At 42.1% G+C, this 23,421-nt stretch overlaps 3 protein-coding genes across 4 annotated transcripts in view; 2 read left to right on the top strand and 1 right to left on the bottom strand.

Annotated features, from left to right (window-relative positions):
• The first annotated feature begins 521 nt into the window (after positions 1-521).
• LOC116841062 (bifunctional glutamate/proline--tRNA ligase) lies at positions 522-7,367 on the top strand. Its single transcript, XM_032808575.1, has 11 exons — positions 522-818; positions 1,402-1,584; positions 1,692-2,071; positions 2,171-2,522; positions 2,608-2,779; positions 2,897-3,298; positions 3,372-5,253; positions 5,697-6,098; positions 6,246-6,637; positions 6,747-6,890; positions 6,965-7,367. The coding sequence occupies exons 1-11, from the start codon at positions 776-778 to the stop codon at positions 7,128-7,130; spliced, it is 4,518 nt and encodes a 1,505-aa protein (XP_032664466.1). The 5' UTR covers positions 522-775; the 3' UTR covers positions 7,131-7,367.
• Positions 7,368-7,661: 294 nt separating this feature from the next.
• LOC116841068 (testis-specific serine/threonine-protein kinase 3) lies at positions 7,662-10,525 on the top strand. 2 transcript variants are annotated; one of them, XM_032808584.1, is made up of 5 exons: positions 7,662-7,841; positions 7,924-8,190; positions 8,470-8,643; positions 9,010-9,675; positions 10,155-10,525. In XM_032808584.1, exons 2-5 carry the CDS (start codon positions 8,107-8,109, stop codon positions 10,314-10,316), a joined length of 1,086 nt encoding a protein of 361 aa, XP_032664475.1. In that variant the 5' UTR covers positions 7,662-7,841; positions 7,924-8,106; the 3' UTR covers positions 10,317-10,525. The 2 variants fall into 2 exon arrangements, with proteins under 2 accessions (XP_032664475.1, XP_032664476.1); XM_032808585.1 differs by having other exon boundaries at positions 7,662-8,190; positions 10,195-10,525.
• A 9-nt stretch (positions 10,526-10,534) lies between these two features.
• Positions 10,535-23,421, bottom strand: part of LOC116841064 (unc-112-related protein) — a 62,555-nt gene continuing 49,668 nt past the window's right edge. The window contains exons 2-8 of the mRNA XM_032808577.1: positions 17,252-17,485; positions 15,177-15,442; positions 14,134-14,553; positions 12,872-13,300; positions 12,493-12,705; positions 12,165-12,401; positions 10,535-11,693 (exon numbers count right to left, since the gene is read on the bottom strand). Of these exons, the coding sequence (XP_032664468.1) occupies positions 11,493-11,693; positions 12,165-12,401; positions 12,493-12,705; positions 12,872-13,300; positions 14,134-14,553; positions 15,177-15,442; positions 17,252-17,485 (2,000 nt within the window). The 3' untranslated portion in view covers positions 10,535-11,492. The remainder of the gene's footprint in view (positions 11,694-12,164; positions 12,402-12,492; positions 12,706-12,871; positions 13,301-14,133; positions 14,554-15,176; positions 15,443-17,251; positions 17,486-23,421) is intronic.

Genomic DNA, 23,421 nt, shown 5'->3' with positions numbered 1-23,421 from the left:
ATGCAGTGAATGCAGTCTTATCAGTACTAACTTGTGTACTTATCTATTTCCGCTGATTTGAATCCAATCAGGAAGTCAAACATGAATCATTTTCTCCAGAGTACAAGATGAAAAATCTAACCTTCAAAATATATAGAAATGTTTATTTCATGTTTTTTTCATAAATTTATATTGGAAGAGATTCATGATTACCTTCGAGTACAGCAGACTTATACACTTTTCATGAAAAAAAATTACACAATTGATAAATAAAATCGAAAAGATTGATGCTCAGAACTTTTGCGCCAATACCCCAAACACTTCGTATGTCACTGAATTCGCCGCAATCTGCGGCGCGCATATACGGAGTTGCGTTCCAAAATCCTACTCGACGGGTAAAGTGCAACATTCAATTAACCAATCATGATAAAGAAATCTTGTTTCCTTCGTTCTGATTGGTCAATTAAATGATAATCTATCCGGTCGAGTAGGATTTTAGAACGCAACCCGGAAAAGTATTCGAGGGTGGGAGATACAATTTCGCGTGGCACTCGTCGCGTGGTAGCGTGTCTTCGTAACCTCTCGGTGCGTGCACACCGGATTGCTCGGTTATTGAACAAGATCTGCGGCCTCGTCTCTTTCATTTGATTGAGATAGTTCAGATGCGGCGTAGTTCCCGAAGTAGCTGCGAAAGTTGAAATAGTTGATTGAGGAGAAAAGGATTCAAAAAGGAGAAAGGGTAACCTTTTGTCTTGGATAAAATTCCCATCAACGGGGAAAAAAAGGAGAAGTCAACATGGATCTTACACTTCGTGTCAATTCTTACGATCCTTCGAAAGGTATGATGTTTCTCACAATCGAATTCACTTGAACGTCATCTTGAATAACTTGTTCCAGATGTTTCACTAAAAACAAAAAAAGTATCATGACTGTGTTATACAGTTAGAATACTATATTGTTAAATATTAACAATAAAACGTTGAAAATTACATATCACAAGATATGATATTTTTTACAATGATGCAATAACTTTACTCCCAGATAATACAGAGAATTCAAAAAAAGTTTAGTCGTATGTTACCAATTCTGAGTTCATTTTCAGGTGCAAAAAGAATTCTTCAGAGTTTACTTTAATGAAAAGAATTCTTTTTGCATCTAAAAATGAACTCAAAATTGGTGACATATGATTGAATTCTTTTTGAATTTTCTGTGCTATCTTACTGGGATCTGTGAGTTTTTACATTTGTTATCAAGTATTGCAGGATACAAAAATATATTGCATTTGTTATCAAATGTTGCATCATGCAAAAGTATATTGCATTTGTTATCAAATGTTGTATCATGCAAAAGTATAGATCTTTATATCATATGTCATTTATATATTGATATTAAGTTGTCTCAAATTGCAATCTTTTTTTATAGAAGTGATAATAATCACCGAGCTGATTAAATCTCAAAGTCAGCATAATGTGACAGTAATCTGGCACAAAGAATTAGAAGAACAAGGAAGGATTGGTTTATATGACAAAAGTGATAAACTACTAGCAAAACATCATAACAATATTGCTCGTTGTTTGGCAAGAACATTGGATCCAGAGCTTTATGGTAAGAATCTGTAGATAATTTTATGAAATCAAATATGTTACAAGAAAGTCTAGTTAAAAACTACTTTGGTTATAAAATGTTATGATAAAATTTTATATTTGTACTAGGTGGCAATTTGGCTCAAGAAAGGACAGAAGTTGATCATTGGATATCATTTTCAATTGGACTGTTGCCAGATGTATTGGATTCATCTAGTCTTGACTATTTGGATTGTATACTACAAACACGGACATGGCTTGTCAGCAAAAGGATCACACTAGCTGATGTTTATGTGTTCTGTGCTCTGTTGAACAGAGATTTTGTCAAGATGTATGGTAAAAAGTATCGCAACATCAGCAGATGGTTCGAGCAGACATCGATGCATGAAGATGTTCGCGCGGGATTATATCAGGTTGAGTCAAACAGTGTTGCACCTATTAAGCCAGTGATGAATATTAGGAAACAGGAGGGTAAATTTATCGATTTACCTGGAGCAGAGATGGGGAAGGTAAAATCACAGGATAAATTTTGCCTGATTTGTGTGTATATGTTCCTTCATTTTCAATAACTTTTAAATCTTGTAATCCTTATATGCTTTTTGCTTCAGGTAGTGGTGAGATTCCCGCCCGAGGCAAGTGGTTACTTGCATATCGGTCACGCCAAAGCAGCTCTCTTGAACCAATATTACGCTGAGACTTTCCAAGGACAACTCATTATGAGGTTCGACGATACCAATCCGGCGAAAGAAACTGTGGAATTCGAGGACGCCATACTGGAGGACTTGAAGTTGCTGCAAATCAAGCCTGATCGGTTCACGCACACCTCGGACTATTTCAATGTGATAGAAAAGTACTGCACAGCTCTGATCAAAAGTGGGCACGCGTATGTGGACGATACCCCGGCGCAAATCATGAAAGAGCAACGCGAACAAAAAGTGAAATCGGACAACCGCGATAACCGTGAGTGGTCGACTCGACGAAGCTTTCCAAATGTTATCAAATTCTTCAGCTAACGATCGATGACAATGATGTTTTATTTTTACAGCCGTTGAAAAAAATCTCGCGTTATGGGACGAGATGCGACGCGGCACCAAGAAAGGTCAGGAGTGCTGTGTTCGAGCGAAGATTGATTACGAGTCGGTGAACGGATGCATGCGCGACCCAACAATCTATCGTTGCAAGTCGGAGCCTCATCCACGTACTGGAGACAAATACAAGTATTTGCATATTATTCAAGCGTTTTGATACAACTCAGTAAAATGTACTATCAAATATTAGCTAAAACGTATCAAGCCGTAACAATGACTTGAATTTTTTCTTTCTATTCCTGTTAGGGTGTATCCCACGTACGATTTCGCCTGTCCGATTGTCGACTCTATCGAGAACGTCACCCACACGCTACGCACAATGGAGTATCGTGACCGAGATCCCCAGTTCTTTTGGATACTGGAAGCTCTGGGACTCCGTAAACCGTACATCTGGGAATATTCACGTCTAAATATGACTCACACGGTTCTGTCTAAACGAAAGCTCACGTGGTTCGTCAATGAAGATTTGGTGGACGGATGGGACGACCCGCGCTTCCCGACAGTGAGAGGTATTTTGAGACGAGGAATGACGGTCGAGGGTTTGAAGCAATTCATCATCGCGCAAGGTAGTTCCAAATCTGTGGTCTTTATGCAGTGGGATAAGATCTGGGCTTTCAACAAAAAAGTCATCGATCCAGTCGCTGTTCGGTACTTTGAATATCTTTAAAAATTTTTCCCCATGACGAAATCTTTTCCTAATCTTTCAACATATCTGTTACAGATACACCGCGTTGGATAACGACAAAACCGTACCGGTTGAGGTAGTGGACGCTAAGGAAGAATGGTTAACTGTGCAAAATCATCCTAAAGATCCGTCCAAAGGTTCTAAGCGGGTGCGAGTGGGTCCTAAGATACTTATAGAGAAGGACGATGCCGAGAGTTTGGTCGAGGGACAAAACACGACCTTTATTAGCTGGGGTAATCTAATGATAAAGAAGATCGAGAAGAAGAACGGTGTCGTTGTGAGTGTGCAGGCGTCGTTGAATCTGAACGACAAGAATTACAAAGACACCTTGAAAATTACGTGGTTGGCTGCGCCATTGGCAGCTGAATCCGGCACTGAGAAGGTGGAAGACGCTAACGCGATATCATGTTATGCTGTTTACTTCGATCACATCATGAGCGTGCCGATCCTAGGCAAAGATGACGACTTCAAGGACTTTGTCGCAAAGGACACGAGAAAAGAGGTCGAGATGCTGGGCGAGGTGGAGCTCAAGCGCGTGAAGAAGGGAGAGATAATCGAACTTCGAAGAAAAGGTTTCTTCATATGCGACGTTCCTTATGCACAAGTCAGTCCTTACTCGTCGCGAGAGCAGCCCGTCATATTGTTCCATATACCCGACGGACGCATGGCAGCGCCTTCTAAAACTCCGGTCGCAAATACTGTTGTTACTGTAGCAAACGTAACTGCACCAAGCATTAATGTAGCCAAAGATCAAATAACGAATGAGCAAACGAACGCGCACGTTATCAACGAGAAAATTATCGCCCAAGGAGATAAAGTACGACGTTTGAAAGCCGAGAAGGCGGACAAAGCTACTGTCAGTGCCGAAGTTAAGGTTCTCTTGGCTTTGAAAGCAGAATATAAGACCAGCACTGGGGAGGATTGGAAACCTGGTGTTGTCCCTGAAGCACCGAAAACTGAGAAAAATGACACGGCAGAGCTGTCAAAGGAAATTGCTCAGCAGCAGAATAAAATCGCCGAGCTACAGAAACAGATGGACGAGGAGTTGAAGAAATTGCAAGATCTAGAGGCCAAACGTAACAAGGAAACCGACGAAAGCAATCAGAAAGATCTCACGCAGAAGCGACAAGACAATAAGGCGAAACAGATGAAAAGCGGTAAAGAGAAACCAATTCAAACTGCCGTGACTAATACCAACGATACGAAGACAGATAATAAAGAAGTAGCAGATAGAGTATCTCAAGAAATACAGAAGCAAGGTGACAAAGTGCGGAGTCTGAAGAGCTCGAAAGCTGAAAAGAGCGTGATCGATCGGGAGGTGAAGGTTCTTCTATCCCTGAAGAGCGATTACAAGAACGTGACCGGTCAGGATTGGAAACCCGCGGTGTCGTCGGACACAACGCCTAAGAAGAAGAAGAAAGAAGAGCAAACTAAGCCTGGTAAAACGGCGGAGAAGGAAGTCGCAAAAGCGGCCACGAAGGACACGAGCAAAACCGGCACGAGATTGGGACTGGAAGTGAAGAAATTGGAGAATTTCTTTGACTGGTACTCCCAAGTCATCACGAAGAGCGGCATGATCGAGTATTACGACGTGTCTGGATGCTACGTCCTCCGTCCGTGGAGCTTCGCGATATGGAAGATCGTGAAGGAGTACATCGACCGGGACATCACCGCGCTCGGCGTGCAAGAATGCTACTTCCCGATCTTCGTGACTCGTTCCGTGCTGGAGAAAGAGAAGGCACATATCGCCGACTTCGCGCCGGAGGTTGCCTGGGTGACGAAGTGCGGCGAGTCGGATCTGGCGGAACCGGTGGCGATACGACCTACTTCCGAAACCGTCATGTATCCGGCTTACGCCAAGTGGTTGAGGTCGGACACCGAGTTGCCGCTCAAGCTCAATCAGTGGAACAACGTTGTGGTAATTGTTGTCTTCCTTGTAATTGATGATGTGAATTTCAACGATCTAGTATGGATAGAGCTGGGAAATAACGCATCTTTTAAATGTGTTATACTATTACATTTTTAATGTCATTGTACTATTACAAGTTATAAGGTTGATGCGAAAGATATCTTACTTTTTTATTAAATTCTCATAAGTGTGGATATTAAAAGGAAAATCTCCGTTAGATGTCTAAAGAATACCAAGTCGATATTGTTCATTTCATTCGTTAAAATTAATAATCTCTCGACATTAGAATATTTTGTTTTCTTAGCAAACACGACAAATCTTTCACACCAATCTAAAATAAAACTGTCAGTGTCTGGACACGTACCTAATCCTGAAGATTCTTATTGTCTTGGTCTTTAAATAAGACTATTTAAGCTTTCATAAATATATTGAAAGTGTATACTCATTTCCAGAGATGGGAATTCAAAGATCCCAAACCGTTTCTACGTACCCGAGAATTTCTGTGGCAAGAAGGCCATACCGCCTTTGCCACGAAGGAAGAAGCGGACGAAGAAGTTTTAGTCATTTTGGACTTGTATAGAAGAGTCTACGAAGATCTGCTGGCGGTGCCTGTCGTAAAGGGCAGGAAGACGGAGAAGGAGAAGTTTGCCGGTGGCGATTACACCACTACCGTCGAGGCCTTCATCTCAGTGAGCGGACGTGCGATACAAGGCGCGACCAGTCATCATCTAGGCCAAAACTTCTCGAAGATGTTCAGTATTCAGGTGGAAGGCGCCACAGAAAGCGACGAGAAGACGTTTGTCTATCAGAATTCGTGGGGCCTAACTACGCGGACGATTGGAGTCATGATAATGGTCAGTGAAATGATCATCGTTGCCTAAAAATAGCAGAAAGTTAAAGAGAACTGGCAAATAAAAGCTTACTCTTCTGAACATAGCCAATATGTTGTTTCGCGAGTTATAAATAACTGTACAACAAATTTATATACTTGTCTCTGTTAGGTGCACGGAGACGATAGAGGTTTAGTATTACCGCCGATGGTGGCGACCATTCAAGCTATCGTCGTTCCATGCGGCATCACTGCGAGCACGACAACGGAGCAGAGAGAACAGCTTCAGTCCGAGTGCGTTAAGCTGCTCGACGAACTGAGCAAGAGCGGTAAATTCAGGGTGAAGGGAGACTTTAGGAGCAACCGTACGCCTGGATGGAAGTTCAATCATTGGGAACTGAGGGGGGTGCCTGTAAGAATAGAATTAGGCCCGGCGGAAGTAGAGAAACATCAGGTCACGTTTGTGTGTAGAGACAACTTGGAAAGACATACTACTTCGAGGGATCAAGTGATTCAGGCGTTGGATTCCTTGCTAAAAGATATACAGTCGAGATTACTCAGCAAGTAAGTGTCGCTTAATGATTTTCAATGATCATTTTCCTCCAACTGCACAGTTCTTGTGTTTTTTTTTTCTTTTTTCTTATTGATAACGTGCGATTTGGTCTATTTGTAGTGCGAGGAAAGATCTCGATGCGCACATCAAGCGAGCTGAAACTTGGGCTGATTTTCGTCATCAGCTCAATAACAATAATTTGTTATTGTCACCCTTCTGCGGAGAGTCGGCCTGCGAGGATAAGATCAAAGCGGACAGCGCAAGGTATGTTTCGAAACAGTCTTCTTTCATCAGTTCGTTTAAGATATGTTGAGACGAATGCTTACGACTAATTACAGAGAGGTTAGTGACGAGGAGGTTGGAGGGCTGTCGATGGGCGCGAAGAGTCTCTGCATACCTTTCCAACAGCCGGAGTTGACTAAACCACTGAACGAGATGAGGTGCATTCATGAAAGTTGCAAGAACAAACCGAAGTTTTATACTCTTTTCGGACGTAGCTATTAAAACGTCGATGAAAACGAAGTTGAATGAAATGAAGAATCAGTCTATTTCGAGTTCATTTTGATACGTGAGTGATACGTGAATTTTACAATCGATTGTATAATGATTCGAAGATTACGCCGAGATTATAGTCGCATTTTTAATTTAATTCGTATGATTACGACATATATATCAGTTGTATTTTCTGTTATACCTTCCAGATTCTTTAAAATACAATAAATCATCCGATATCGACCATTATTCGATAGAACGTTACCCGATGTACCTACCAAAAATTTCGAAATTTTTGACAAAAACTATTTCCCTTCATCTTAAAATCTGTTGGTCTTAGACACTCTGTATACACTAAACTATAACAGTTTTAATAGTTACTAATTGAAAATTCGATACTCCGCGTAATGAAACGACGCGACAGCCGCAGAAAACCATCTGCGTGATGGTTTCGCCGAGAATCGCGACGAGAACCGATTCGAGATCGCTGTATACGATCAATCGCGGCCACGTCACGCGGTGTCAATTGTTTTTCCACTTCCAAGTATAATGGCTACGCTCGAATGAGACGCGGATCTTTACCTTCCGCCTTCCGTCGCACATCAGGCGCACCAGGCTGGTCCCGGCGTCCAAAATTCTAAGTACATTCGCAGCCGTCCTCAAATGACCGTACGGAGACGCCTCGTCGCCGCAAGCGTCGCTTTGATTCCACGGTAACGAGAGGTAACCCACGCAGTGCCACCGTCATCGGTGTGCTCGTATCCGGGCGGAATTCTCGTCGACGACTTGCCACCGTCCGATTCAGAGAGCGGACGAGAGCGGTGCCGCGAGGAAGGAAGCGAGATCGGAGATAAATTCTCAGTGACGCACCACCACCTCCGAGGAAACTCGCAGTGGGTTGGCGAGAGAGAACGATTGCAAGGATCGAAGGCTCGGCCGACTCTCCTCCAGGGTCGAAGTGATGAAGGGTCGATGAAGGAGCACTGGCATGGCCACGCGACTCAGTCCCCGAAACTCGGAGGTCAACGCTCTCGAACAGCGGGGCTATCTCATCGGCAAGAAGATCGGACAGGTTGTTTATCTTCTGCACCTCGTTCTTCTCTGTTCGTTCACCTCGAGCTCTTCCCTTTTCCCTTTTCACTCCGGCTGCTCTCCGGCGTGACGCCGGAATTGCTCTCGAGGCGTAAACTTTCAGACGAAATTGCAGTTTCGTCCTTTCTATCTTCGAGAACGAGGATTTTTTTCTTGTATCCCCATTTGCACTATTCGACTGCCACGGTCGGTTCTCCAGAGTGCATAAGACCCCGATGAGACATTTGACGCGTCATTGTACGAAGCCGACGGTTTTCAGGGATCTTACGCGACTGTTCATCTGGCGGAGTATGTCGATGGGACAAGCTCCAAGAAGATGCGTCTGGCCTGCAAGATCTTCGATAAAGAGAAAGCGCCACCCGACTTCCTGGACAAATTCTTTCCCCGCGAGCTTGAAATTCTGACAAAGATAGAAAATCCGCATATAATTCAAGTAACACACATCGGGATCATCAGACAAATTCTCTCCGCGTCAATAAGAAAGGGATAATTCCGAAAGTTCTTCCAAAAGCATCTCTTGATTCTCTTAAAAAGGCCGATTAGTTGAAACTCGTTTGTGAAGTTTCACTTTTTGAATTTTTGTCGCTTGTAAGATATTTTAGTGATGTCAATTTGGATAGCCGAATGTTCGAGCAGTATTTATACAAGTTTGTTTAGATACTATCCAGCTAGAGAAATATCCGGTCTACTGACAGCATTAATTCCAATCCGCGAACGCGACTGCATTTCGCGCTCGACACCTTCGATTTTCCACCATAATGTCTTAACGTCTCGTCGACCGCTGTGATCATGTGCGCAGGTACACAGTATCCTGCAGCGCGGTCCACGTGTTTTCATCTTCATGCGCTACGCCGACAACGGCGACCTGCTCGACTTCGTGAAGAATAATGGCATAGTGCCGGAGCAGCAGTCGCGGCTGTGGTTCCGCCAAATGGCCTCTGGCTTGCATTACTTGCACAGCAAGAACATCGCCCACCGAGACCTCAAGTGCGAGAACATACTCCTGTCGCGAAAGTTCAATGTGAAACTGGCGGACTTCGGTTTCGCCAGGTTCTGCGTGGACCATGAGGGCAGGCGAGTGCTCAGTCAGACGTACTGCGGCTCGGCGGCGTACGCCGCGCCGGAAGTCGTCGCCGGCACTCCTTACAATCCGAAACTGGCGGACGTGTGGTCGCTCGGCATCATCCTCTTCATCATGCTCAACGCCCGGATGCCGTTCGACGACACGAATCTGCCGAAGCTCCTCAAGGACCAGATGTCGCGCAACTGGATCTTCCGCTCGCGCGTCCGCAGCACCGTGTCCGCGCTCGCCAAGAGCATCGTCCGCCAGATCCTCGAGCCGGACATGACCCTGCGGCTGACTCTCGAGCGGGTGCTGGGCCACGAGTGGGTGAGGACGAAGAAGGAGAAGCCGGGCTTCCTCGCCGGAAGACTGGTCCATTCGGCGCCGCCAAGCCACACTCCGGTTATGACCCATGAAATTAATTACACGGAGAGAATATTATAGTTTTTTTTTTTTTTCATATAAAATCTTTTCAATTCTTTTACTATGTTTCTGATAGTCCAGAAAAATAGACTGTCAATAAGGTTTGCCTCTCTAAGGAACACGGTAAATTTCGCTGGAAACATAGCAAATGTTTTAATAGAACTTTTCAGTTTCTATATGTAAGAATAGTTCCTAAAATATGAAAGGATAGTAACTTTTTGCAGAATGACGATCTACTCCTCAATTACAAAATCCTATAGTGATTTTTACTATAAAATTCTCTCTGTGTATTACCCGTAATTACAGACATTGCCTTAGAATTCTAAAGATCGTTTCGATTGTGCGACTGTCTTTCCGACTAAAGATAAGACGGAGGAACAATCTTGCACTTTTTGACGCAGAGATTGTATAAGAGACATAAAGAATCGTCTTTGTGTGTTGTGTGCGTGTATAATCAGATGTGTGGAATCGATAACCTGGACGGCTCAGCTATCGTAGGCACCAGAAACATAGCGAGGGCGTTCCCAACTCTGAGAAATTCGGACAATCAGCGTCAAGCGTCCTCGAAGGCGGTGAGCAGCTCAGAGAAAGATCCGCAGCTGCCCATCACCGTTGGATAAAAGGAGAGGATTCGTCTGATATTTTTGAAGATATGCAAACACGGTAACATCAAGAGATCACGCGAGGAACTTGGAAAATAATTTTGGAAAATATTTACATCATGTAAACGAATATTATTTGTTGATTCGAATGTTATATTTGATATTAAATATCGCTTGAAATTAACCTTCCTTTCTCACGACGGAGAAGAATAAAGATTAGGAAAATTCGCGACGCGTATTAATGATAAGTTTATTATACAGTTACTGTCTATTAATATACAAAACTATACCTTGTTTTTTTTTTGGTTACATATACATTTAACGCGATATCTCGTGTGAATATTTTATGTAACGATATAATTGATATAGTTATTTTCTATATCTAATTTACATTAAAATAACAAATAATTTACACGATTCGATATTTCACGCCGTCATAGTCGAGCTCGTCATATTTCGTATAGCACCTTGTTTAACAATGAGATAACACTGACACGCAGGTAAAATCGCAATTACCTGTTCGAGTTTCACGATAATAGACGAGTGAAACGTTATTGTAACGTCGCGACATGTACTGCCAGAATTTTATCTGTGTGTGCGTTTGACGTACCTGAGTGAGGCTCGGTATAGTTAACGACGGATTCTTCGTGAGTAGAAAAAATCTCGTATAAAAGTACAATTCATATTTCGTAAACTTCTCTAAAAGAATCATCATGTTTACTTTTTTTCCAGTAATCGCAAATTTATAAAACTGAATTTTTCACGGAAAAAGGTCGATGATTTTGATATTACCGCTATTATACTATTAATAGAAGTTTGTCGTATTTTACATGATTACGGCCACATCGGTGAATATTCCTCTCGAATTATCTAGTCTCATCGAGTAAAAGTAATTCTACGATCGCTAAAATGGACTTCTTCATTGCGCTCGTTCGTAAAAGGCGCGCAGTGTTTTCTATTTACAGCCTACAGTCCATTAAAATCCGACGGGCAGGTTTAGCTATTTTTACAAATGTCAGCCGTTTTATGAACGGCTACGTTTTACTAAACGTCCGTCCTTGAAACAGACGCTCGTCATTGACGCGATGCGCGTAAATAAGTCGGCAGAACGCGTGCCTTATCGTCGCTCGTTAGAAGAGATGCGTTAGAGAACTTCTTTATACACACTCGTCGTAGATCGCGTTTGTCGCGTTATTAGACCCATCCACCAGTTAGTTTGTGGAACATCTCCTCGTTCAACGTCTGATTCGCTTCCTTGGAACGCATCGACAAGAAGATGTAGCCTCCTATAAACTCGTGGACGACTTTGCAATCGGCCGATTGGCACTCGAAGATAATATTCTCTTCTTCGAACTGTACCATCATGTGCTTCACCTCCCAGTTGACGTTCCATGCCTGCGAAAGAGACAAGATCGAACGTCTTCGCTTTGTTCTCATGACTATATGCAGTACGCTATCTTTGAGTAAAATTTTAACATTTATTAGACCAATACTCATTATATTCCGTTGTATCTGGATATTATAAAGTACAATATGAGTATATCGTAATATATAATATTTATTATATTAAATATAAAACATATATATTCTCGCAAGCTACCTTAAAATGATAAATTGGACGAATAATTAATAAACCGAAATTATAGAAAGCTCCTTTTGTCTAACTAACAGAAATATTTGAAAGACCTATAATCCGTGCTTGGCTCCTTATAGGCCTTTCAAATATTTCTGAATAATTAATAGTTATTATATATACACATATCCAGACACACATGAATAATTAGAAAGATTAACGAATTTTGGTCTGGTAAATATTGAGACTTTACTAAAACTTAATATGACGTGAGTACATGAATTAATACGCACCTTCATGGTATTATACCTCCAGGTCTTCAGGTGATCGCCGCTGTGAAGCTCCATCCGCATTAGCCTGTTGTTGGCGATGCCGAGCAGCTCGTCCTTACTTTTGCCGGTAAATCGCACGATGAAAAGAGAAATACCGTATTCTGGTAAAGACTGCCAGGCTTTGATGTAATTCAGTTTTGCTTCGATGAGCGGCAGATCTTTGACGTTCGCGTGCGCCTCTAAGATCCTCTGGACCAGCTGTACGAGAAGAGAATGCGATTAATAGCTTGCTAAATTTCGATAGAGCTCATCATGGATTTATTTATTGATGAAAACGAGAGCGGCTCACCTTTCCTTTGAACTTCTTCGCGAATCTAGGCGCCACGTAGTCTTCTGGAACGATGTCCAAGGAGCTGGGGTTGATCGCCGGCGCGGGAGCGGGTCTTTGAAGTTGCAGGAAAGCTATGATGCTGTTGACCTCACTCTCGTAAGACGCGTCGGCGAGGGTGCGGCCTTTGGCGGCTAATCTGCACGCCGCCATCCACTTCGCATACTGTTGCTCCTAGAATAACAAAACGAATGACAATTACAGTCGAGACACGACTACAATTTCTTCACTCTATTTAGTCTCCATCATTAGATCACAATAAGATAGACTCGAGTACTTGTTACGGCGAGCAAGTAACGCATTGCATTCCAACCTTGCCACCGACTAATTCGCTACTTACGTTGTCGCATCTGATCCACATCTCCGTCATGCCCTCCGCGCTAGGCACCTCCAGTCTGATCCCGTAACGACTCTGCGACAGATGTACATCCGGCGTGACTTCGCAGCCGCGCAGATTAATCACGCAAGCCGGCGACTCTGAGCCGCTGGTTTCCTCACGGCTCTTGTAAAGCCGAAGCTGCAGGTCCCGGCATGTGAACCAATAGCGCTTGTAGGCCCTGAGGGTGAAGCGTTTCGGCTTGAAGAAACGCAACTCGTCGCAGAGCTCAGGCACTTGCGTGATGTCGCTGGGTCCGTTGCTGATGTTGCTACCTTCCAGCGTTACCTGCAGGTCCGTCAAGGCCGCGTCAATGTCATCCTCGACGGGCGAAGTCGCGCCATTGCTGTCGTAGGTGGGTTGCGGCACGCTCGCCTGAAGATTCACCTGCACCTACGGACATCAGAGACGACGGGGTGAGCGTAGGTGACACTGGCTGCGGATCTCTTCTGTTTTTTTCTTTGCTTTTTCTTGAGACATTCGTCATGAGGATGGGACGACGAGTAGGTGTACCAAGGTGAGCGACGTAGTATAGCAGCAGTGGGTCGAGGCGACGAGGTCGCGTCTTTTCTTGGTCGTGCTGGCGCGTGTAACGACATTACGTAGGTACGGCGGAACACGGGCTCGCGAGTCGAGGCAATCGGCTTAAGGACGTGGCTATTTGCATGCATTACACGTCGAGTGGGGCTCCCTAGGAGCAGTATGAGCATATCGGAAGCGGGAGGGGACAGATAAAACATTCGTCTGTCGTGTAGCCGACGTGAAACGAAAGGATGACAATCAAGAATTGCAATGAAAGTATCAAAGTACTTTAGCATCTAAGTTATTAGTTATTACTTGAAACTCGTTTCTAGTGAGATACTTAAACTTGAATTCAGAATTAGAGATGAGTTTTTTCAGTTGAAGCGCGATTGCACATGATAAATGTCACATATATTGTATAATTCAGCTGAAAAACTTGGGTCTAGCTCTGAATAATTTGGATGTCTCACCTGAGACAAGCTTTAGCTGACAACTATTAATACAGAGCTTAGTACTTTGGCGCGTTTTAAAATCGAGGTATTTTACTATTTAATTTCCGCACAATGTGCATTCTTGTAGCAAAAGCAAAATCTCGTGTGAATTTCTGCGGACAAAATAGGACAATCGGTGGCGCGTGAATCCGAGTAAAGAGATAAGATTAGGCTAGGAGGGGAGCATATATGCTTTTCTATATAATGAAATACCTGAAGCGCCGCAAACATCAGCATTTCTTCCTCGGTGCAGTCGATTTCTTCAGCTAGCAATTGCCACTTAGCCTGCTCGTAAATCATGTTGATTCGCACCGCATCGGTCTTGGGATTCAGATCATAGAAGGAGTAGAACTTGAACTTGAGCCTGAGCGTGTCGAATTCGCGAATACCCTGCTCCATGATCGACAAGGAGGAGTCCAACCAGGAGACGTTCATTCGCGCTCTCTCGATCAAGCTCTTCGGCCTGATTAATTTCGCTCGCACCTCCGGCGAGATCGACGTCGGACTCTGCGCCAAGGACTCCGACAAGCCGCCGTTCAGCGCCTCCAGACTCATCGTGCTGTTGTTGGCATTGAAGGAGCCGGTGCTGCCGAAGCCGGACGAGTTGTTGTTTCTTTTCCATGTGCCAGTGTGCTGAAAATTCGCATTGAACGGACGTTATAAAAAACAGCATGTCTTTTGCAAAGTTACTCGCGCCAAAACCAGAGAAGAATTTCGTGCAAGAATTTCGTTGATGTAACTGAATTTTCCGTTGTTTGGTAAGTATAGAGATAAAAAACTCGATCGTAAGTACAGAAAGATTCTTGTAGAAAGTTTTGCATTGAATCAATTGTGTTAGTCAGTCAGTTAGTGCAACCAAGTTTTAATACAGTTGAACGTTCAGACAAATGTCTTTAATTACGATACAGAGACATCATCTCGTTGAAGTTCATCTTGTTCAGAATCGCATGAAATGCGATTCTTTCCCATATATGAGCTGATAAGTTAAAACTGGTTGATTGAAACGGAAAATTGTTGACGCGGTAAAACAAGTTATTGAAATAAATTAATCAGAAATGCGATATAATCGAGTCCGTAATAAACAGTAATGAATATGAGAATAAATATAGATGTCCTTTAAACGCCTTTGCGATGCTACTGGCGATATTTATGTCATCTGGGACATTCCTCGTCCGTTAGTCAACCTATACGTACAATCGTACACTTTGTAAGGTCCATTCTATCTCTATCCTATATCTCACACACGCTAAACCTACCGAGACAGGCGAGCTGATGGGCGTGCTGTGATTTCTGTTGGGCGTAACCGGCGCGCACATGAACGGATTGGATTGATCTAAGCTTCCCGTGGATCCCCTAGGACTCTGGCTGGCTGGGATGAAGGTGTTCGTATCGGCCGGCACATTCCAATGACCGTTCTTCTGATTCTCGGTCTTCTTCTTGACCGGCAGATCCTTTAGATTGTACTTCAGGTGATTCGGCTCGAGCGGTTTACAGAACGACAGCTCCTCCGGGTGTCTGATGCCTGTAAAGGGATTACGATCTCAATCTCGCATTTAAATCACAATGGGGTTCATGATTTCTCCTTGGAAGATTGAAATTGCGATTTCAACGAAAAATTTCTTTAAAATCCAAACACAACTCCGTAAATACAAGAGAGAGAGAGAGAGAGAAAGAGTAGGCACGCTTTGTGGAAGAAACAACAAAGTATAATATAATAGCAATATCTTGGAAGAAACAACAAAGTATAATATAATAGCAATATCTTGACATGTGAGCGACATGTGATGCATCTTTTGTGCCGCTATCTAAAGAGCGAGAGAAATAATAACGGGCTATTACTATGATGTCTATCTTCCAGTATGTTGTTGCAACGAAATAATTGATGGACAAAGATCGCGTGCAACTACGCATTGCGTCTATTTATGAATATGACACACTGATCTCATATCGCTGCTGTTCACTCGCTAATAAAGTCAGCATTCCGGCGGAATATGCAAAGATACGATCGATGATTCGAACATGTCACGCGCAGACAAGATAATAATTCTCCCCAGTCTTCGAGACGACAGATCTGTTTTATTCCTTATACATTTTTGTTGCTTTGTATGCGTGACTTTTTCCTAGCCGCGAAAAAGTGTGTCAACATGTTGGAGAAATTCTGAAGTATTTAATTAGGGAGGGATTCGTGAAATTCTCCAGCTCGCCGATCACTTTCTATTTCAGACGGCGTTATGAACGCGTAATTCTGTGCGTGGAATTCTTTTCAGGTCGTGGTGAGGCGATAAAGGGACATATCTCCCCGGTTCTTATTCGAAAGTCGGCTTTATCCTCCGGACAGAATTATCGCGTTAACCCACTTCCTTGATTAAAAAGCCCGTCGAGGTTGCGCCGCGGCGGATTCGCAACCGCGATCATCCGCGCGACCTTCGCGTGACTACAAATTTATCATTTCTCTTTTATTATCGTCTATAATATCACTACTGGCGCAAATTAGTCGCTCTAAAGTCACGATACACGCTCGCTCGAATGCAACGATGACGGAACAGTCGAGATATTCGTCAACACGTGTGAATGTACATTTAAAAAATAAGACGGAGAGAATTTACGATTTGAAAATGAAAACAGACAACATACAAATGAAAACATACAAAAAAACAGACAAAAAAAAGAATATAAAATAGATATATGAAGGAGAATGAAAGTAAAAGAAAGAATAGGATAAAAATGAAAATAATACACGGAAAGAATTTTATAGCAAAAATTACCACGAAATTTTGTGAAGCAGATCGACATTCCGCAGTAATTGATTGATTATCCTTTTCTTTTTTATATTTCAAGGAACTAAAGTGTGCTATTAAAAAATTTGCTATGTTTTTAGCAAAATTTACCATGTTCCTTAGCTTATAATAGACCTCACTGACAGTCTATTTCTGCACTATTAGAAACATAGTAAAATGGAAAGAAAAATTTACAGAAAAAAAGAAAAACTATAATATTCTCCTCGTATACAGGAAAAAATAATTTGGAAAAATATTTTCTCGCTCTCCGCCTTCTCTAATTTTCATTTTTCCGTTATCGGAAAGATACCAGTCACAACGCGAAATTATTTCATCAACTGTGAAAGCAATCGGCCTACTATTGCGAAACACGAGTCGCACATTCTTCAGCACTCTTCGTGCGAGCGCACATTTCCTGCGAATTCCTCGTTGATCTCTGTACGACGAGTGTTCTGCCCCCTTCGCACTGGCGTCATTAATTGGTAGGCGCGATAACCGCGCCGCTCGTTTCTATTACGCGTCTTAAACGACGTTAATGGGTTCGCGAGGCTCACCGAGTTCCTTGCACAAATTGATGACCGCGTTGAACGTCTTGACGGAAAAGTCGACTCGGCAGTCGAGGCAGCGCATATCCGGCAATTGTACCCTCAGGGTCTTATGCATCGGCGTGAAGTGCAGCTGCGCGTCCGCCGCGACGCCGTACTGGTCCAGGGTGCTGCGCGTCCTGGTGAGCCAGTGATTCCGCGCCGGCCACCAAAGAGCATGATCCGACCAGTCCATAGCGATATCTGCAACAACGAAAACAAGATCGATGTCTGTTAAAACTCCTAGATTTCCGATGGAGAGGAAGATAATATTTTGACAGACCGATGGGAGCCGGCGCAGCTGTTGATCGTTGCGAACAATTTACTTATCTGCTCGATCAGGGAAGCTTATAAGGCTCCTGGTTGTGGAGGACTTTCTTGACGTCAGAAAAGAGAAAACGTGTTGAAAAAGAATATATCTATAAAGTGATACTTGTGATCGATTGAGCAGATTTGCAAATATTCCGGAAGCGTTCCTTTTACTTTAATATTCAATAGATAGCCACGACGTGTAATCTTCCTTTCTAGGCCATCTTTTTTCACGATTCTGTCACGTTAACTTTATTACTTGTCACGACTATTTATTGATTGTTTGTGTAAGAGTTTTGAGATTGTCGAGTGAAGTTTCTGGAATATCCTAAACGTTCGTATTATTTAATTTAATTTGAACTTTAATACTACCTTCATACATTAAATATTATCAATCGCGATTTTTGGACTTTTTTTTTACATTACGTATCTTCCTCTTTTATTATTAATCTAGAGAATTCCAGTGTAGTAAAAAGTTATAGCTTCAACCAATAGGAAAAGCTATTACAAAGAAGATACATTCCAAAGAAGAGAACATGAGTCACAAGAGAAAACTGCGACGAGCCTTACTCTTGATAGCCAAGGACAAAAAGGGTGTCGGATAGCGCCGAGGGTTTCATGCCTCGAAGCTATTCTCCGCCGAAATCGCGGGCAAGCCGACCTCCGGATCGTGTCGGAACGGGATGAAAACGAGCCGGCTGTGAAAAGTCAATTTTCACAGCTGTTTGAGCCGATCCGTTTGCGCTCCGTTTAACGACTTCGGGGAGCCTATCGGGGATCCGTGCGGGTCGGTTCCCCAAGGGACTTTTGAGATCTCCCATTAGGTCGGGTCCCACATATGGAGTTGTGGATCGTGGGAGGCGATGTACCAACCGACATCGGGGAAGATAGACGGAATGTGAACGACAGGATGGCATGCTCGTAACGCTGGAATTATGATTCTATTATTATGATTAGGAAACACCACTCTCAGTGTACTCTCAGGAAGGACTTTCTTATGGTTTCCCAAGGGTTCCTAGGGCTACTAGTTACGACAGTTTGCTGACATCACAAGACTGAAAGGATCTCTTTTCCTTTGAAGTAGAGGGAGAGATCGCTCAAAGGGGAAACACTTTCACATCCGTGAGACATGATTCAATTTTAGGCTCGCACAACGAATCTGTCAAACGTACGGAATTGTCAGATTCGTAAGAAGAGTCTCGGAAATATTGCAGATTAAATGATACGCGGGAAAAGGCTTTGGTTGGCTCAAATAAAAATTACAGAAATAGAATTCCACGATAAACAGGATCAGTTTTTATCGGGCTCGCAGCTTTCCACAAGCTTGCAGAAGTGGCGCAAGTATTATCGCAGAGCGTCGATTATACTTCGCCGAAAATACTCGTTTTCGCAGTTATCTCCTGTTTTAATTTCTGTTGTGTATCCAAAAATAATCGCTGTCGTATATCGCTCACATTGTGTAATAAACGCATGCGATTATTAAATCCATTTATATGTACGGTTACTCTTCCAAAGCGGGCTCATGTCTCGTAATATCGAATGATGAGATACAAATAGCCGCTGCAAGAGAGAGAGAGAGAGAGAGAGAGAAGCTCGGAAGTATGCCAAGAGGAGAACCCGCCGGTGCATTATTATCAGCGGCTGCTCGCGCTCCTGTTCGCGAATTACCGCGTCTTTTACAAGAGGAAACCAGCAGAGATCGAATCCCCATCGCGCGCACACAGCTGCGGATCTATAAATATTTCCGCGGATTTTAGCGCCGTCCAGCGCGGCTCGTTAACTGCTTGTTTTCGTTCTCTCGCAACAGTCCGCGCAGGAGAGTTCTCGGATCCGCCCACACGACGGCAGAAACGGCAAATTTATCTCTCTCTCTCTCTCTCGTTTGTTTTTCTTCTTTATTATATTCCTTTTCCCGTCTGCGTTTTCGTTCGCTCGTGCCACTTTTAACCGTGACAATTGCGCGACACGATTCGCGATAGCGTGCTGACTAAAGAGGATGGCACGCAGAAAAATGTAAGCAGCACGTGTTTACTTTGATTAAATATTTCTCAAGTTAAATTTAAATTTCATCCCGAGCGTGTAAAGCGAATTAGGACGGTGCTTTTAGTCAAATCTTATATTTGAGGTCCTTCTAAGTTTATCTTCAGATATTTCACAGCCAATAAAATGAAGAATATACATTGCCTTCAAGCAGATGTTATTAGTTTCAAGTATTTCATAAATTTATTACTTAGGATGATCTTAAATCTGATTATCATTCATATGATAATACCGCCCTTAGAGTTGTAAGCGATAAAACTTAAGGGGACTGGAGGGTCAGATTGCCTGAAAATCATGCTTGTTCTTTCACAATTTTTTATGATAAACTGAATGAATATGCGAAAGTGTTATTTTGACGTGTACTTATACAACATATAAAGGGAAGAAAAATATAATTTTGATGATCAAATACTTAATATACGTGTATATGGTACATGCAGTTAAAATATATTTCGCTTTTCTTTTCGTCATTTTGCAGTAATATCTTGACTCTCGATGGTTTAATTAAGGTTGAATTTTAGGTAGAAAATTTCCTTGTCGTTATTGAGTGAACCACTATAATAAAAATTGAATAAATCTTAACAAAATTGCAAATATCTTAATGAAATATTACTAAATTTTCAGCTTTTTATAGTAAAAAAATTAATATTTCAAAATTAAATATTTTCACGAATTTGTCAGTGGTTTACACGATAACGACAAGCTTACGGAAATTTTCTACCTAAAATTCAGCTTAATTGAACTACCGAGAGTATTACTGTGAAATGACGATCTTGAAAAGAAAAACGAAATATATTTTAACTGCATGTACCATACATTCATATTGAATATTTGATCATCAAAATTATATTTTTCTTCTCTTTATATGTTGTATAAATACACGTCAAAATAACATTTTCGCATATTCATTCAGTTTGTCATAAAAAATTGTGAAACAACAAGCACGATTTTCAGGCAATCTGATCCTCCTTAAGGGAGAAGAACACTGTAAATTAATGGTATTTTAGGAATTTTTTAAAAGAAAACAATGCATATAAATGAATTTTATTTATACGAAAGTATATGTTTTGTGTATGTGGAAAAAAAATGAGTCCGATATCCCTATTTTTATGTTTTTTGCTGTTTTTTATTATATTTTTATCAAAACCACATTTTTCAACTTGGTTGACAGCATATTTTGAATAATTTTCAATCGGGGGTCAAAAAAATTCAAAATATTTGTAAATTCAAAGTAAACGCCTATTGTCTCATTGTACAGTTTTTCTTTAAATTCAAAATTGAATTTTTTATACGTTAAAAAGTAGACTAAAAAAGAGGTAAAATGTGACATTTTTTTTTAATGTTTAACAATTCTTTTAATTTTTCGAAATTTGAAATTCCCTACGATAAGACTGAAGAGAGCGATCTATATTTTAAGTATTATTGATTTTTTTTAGTTCAGATCAACCGTTTCGGAATCGTGTCAACCAGCCCACTCCTCTTTTTTTAGAAGCCTGCTTAGGTCAACTCTGAAAAGCATAAAAATAGGGATATCGGACTCATTTTTCTCCACATACAGAATAAAATATATACTTTCGTATAAATAAAACCAAATTTCGTTCATTGTTTTCTCTTTTAAAAAATTTCTAAAATACCATTAATTTTCAGGCCTCTACAGTGCTCCTCTCCCTTAAATAAACTTGACCTAACCGCAAGCTGATCTCACTCCAGGATCATCGAGAACGTGAAACTATCGCGTTCTCGACCGATTCGCTTACTGCTCAAGTCTTGCTGCTTACATTTTTCTGCGTGTCACGACTCTAACGTTTGCACAGATCGCGTTCGCGAAAAGTTCTCGTCGCGGATCTCCGGCGATCTCGATCCCTGTGTGTGTATGTGTGTGCGCGTGTTACGATCGAGCGATCGCGCACACAAGCCGTGTCGATTCGCTCGACAAGAAAGCACGCTCACCTGCATAACAATAACACGTGTCCCATGTACACGGTGTACCGCTAGGAGCGGCACCGTGACACACAAACGGGGACGTTTCTTCCTCCTCTTTACCGCCTCTGGCCGGTTGCGTATGTAACCCGCATATCCAACACCGGAAATGCATCGTCCGAGGAACGTCAAAGTGAAAACGGCGCGGAGGAGGAGGAGGAGGAGGATCAAGATAGCACGACGACGCGCAAGTGCAATCCATTAAGTGAACAGTACACTGCAGAATACTGCGAGCTGTTGCTACTGTTGCTACCGCATCTGTTTGCTTGAATCGAAAAAATAACTAAAACGAGGCAACGCGTGATCGATAGAGCGCGCAGCGCCGCGTGGTCGAGCAACAAGTCGTATACGGGGTGTCCCGCTGCTCTCTCGCCTTCGTCGTTCCTTTCACCCGGTGACTCTTCGACCAATTTGGCGGTGATTCCTCCTTCGTGAGAAATCGGTTGCGTACTCTCTGCGCGTTCGGTTAAAAATTCTCCACTCTACACGGAAAAAGAGATTTGCTAATATATGGACAACTGAAAATATTAACTGCGGGAGCAAATTTTCTTTTCACTCACATACCGACTAAATTCTCCACTCTGTGGTTCTTCCAACTTCTTGGTAACTTAACTCATACGTTAAGTCTGTCTTTGTTTTTCCTTTAATTTAGACAAAGACGGACCTTACTTTTTTCTTATTTATTCCTTTCAGTTTTCGACAGATAAAAATATATCTTTGCAAATTGGAGTAATATTTACGAGAAATTACAAATCTCCGTCATTTTCTTGCTTTCATAGTAAAAGTTATTTAGTTGCTAAAAGATTTGCTAATACATATATTAATAACTTTTAGTATGAAAGCAAGAAAATTTGCTTCTGCAGTTAATATTTTTAGTTGTTCATGTATTAGCAAATCTTTTTTTTCCGTGTAGACGTACAACGCCGATCATTTCTCTCTCTCTGTCATCGGAAATGTCCAACACTGAAATAAATAAACCTTTGACGCGCTAACTGTCGCGCTAGTTCCCGTTTAAAACGGATAAAAATTTGCACCAGAGAGTCTAGCCGATAAGTGAATTACAAAACATACGATTATGAATAAATGTGAGTCGAGGCACGTATACCTTTACCTCGCTTAATTGGTTTTTTATCGGCCTATAAACCAATCTTGTATGGATGCAATTAAAGCAAAAGTAGCAACCCTAGTCGAAATTTTTGTCCTACCTTCGAGCTTTCTAACATCTGTATATTCTGAAGGATCTGAATGATATCTGTAATGATACATACGCAAACTGAAATCCTATCCAGTGCCTCTAAATGGCACAGAACGCACAAAACACCACTATTTGTTGACACAGGCTTTGGAGTATCAACGTAGGCGTTAAATGGAATGCTGGGGTCGAAAATAGGAAAAAAAATTTCGACTTGGGAATGTCCGAACCAGGCGTGTCTAATTTTGGACACTCTCTTATCGTTTTAGTTCTCAAATACGAATATTTAAACCTTTGTAACACAAAATATGCATACATATATTGAATATATATGTGCATATGAAAGTTGAAATATTCGTATTTGAAGACTACACAACAATAAGAATGCCCAGCTGCGATCCTGCTGTGACCCTTGGTGAAAACAGCAATGGAGCAGAGGAGAATTTACGAGACAGTCTATACGTGCGAGCGCAGAGAGGCATAAAATCACGGCGACGCCGAATGCAGATTGGGCCACGTTCGACTCGCGTCCGCGGATCGTTTTCCAGGCACGTCTCTCAGTAGCAACGACCGCGATATTTGCGCACGGGACCTATTTATACCCCCCCCCCCCCCCCCC

Source organism: Odontomachus brunneus, unplaced genomic scaffold (assembly GCF_010583005.1).
Source record: "Odontomachus brunneus isolate Ranch 3 - 2012 unplaced genomic scaffold, Obru_v1 Obru_scaffold_013, whole genome shotgun sequence".
In the NCBI taxonomy this organism is placed as follows: domain Eukaryota; kingdom Metazoa; phylum Arthropoda; class Insecta; order Hymenoptera; family Formicidae; genus Odontomachus; species Odontomachus brunneus.
The sequence above is the reverse complement of the archived record's forward strand: the minus strand, read 5'-3'. Positions and strand labels throughout refer to the sequence as shown.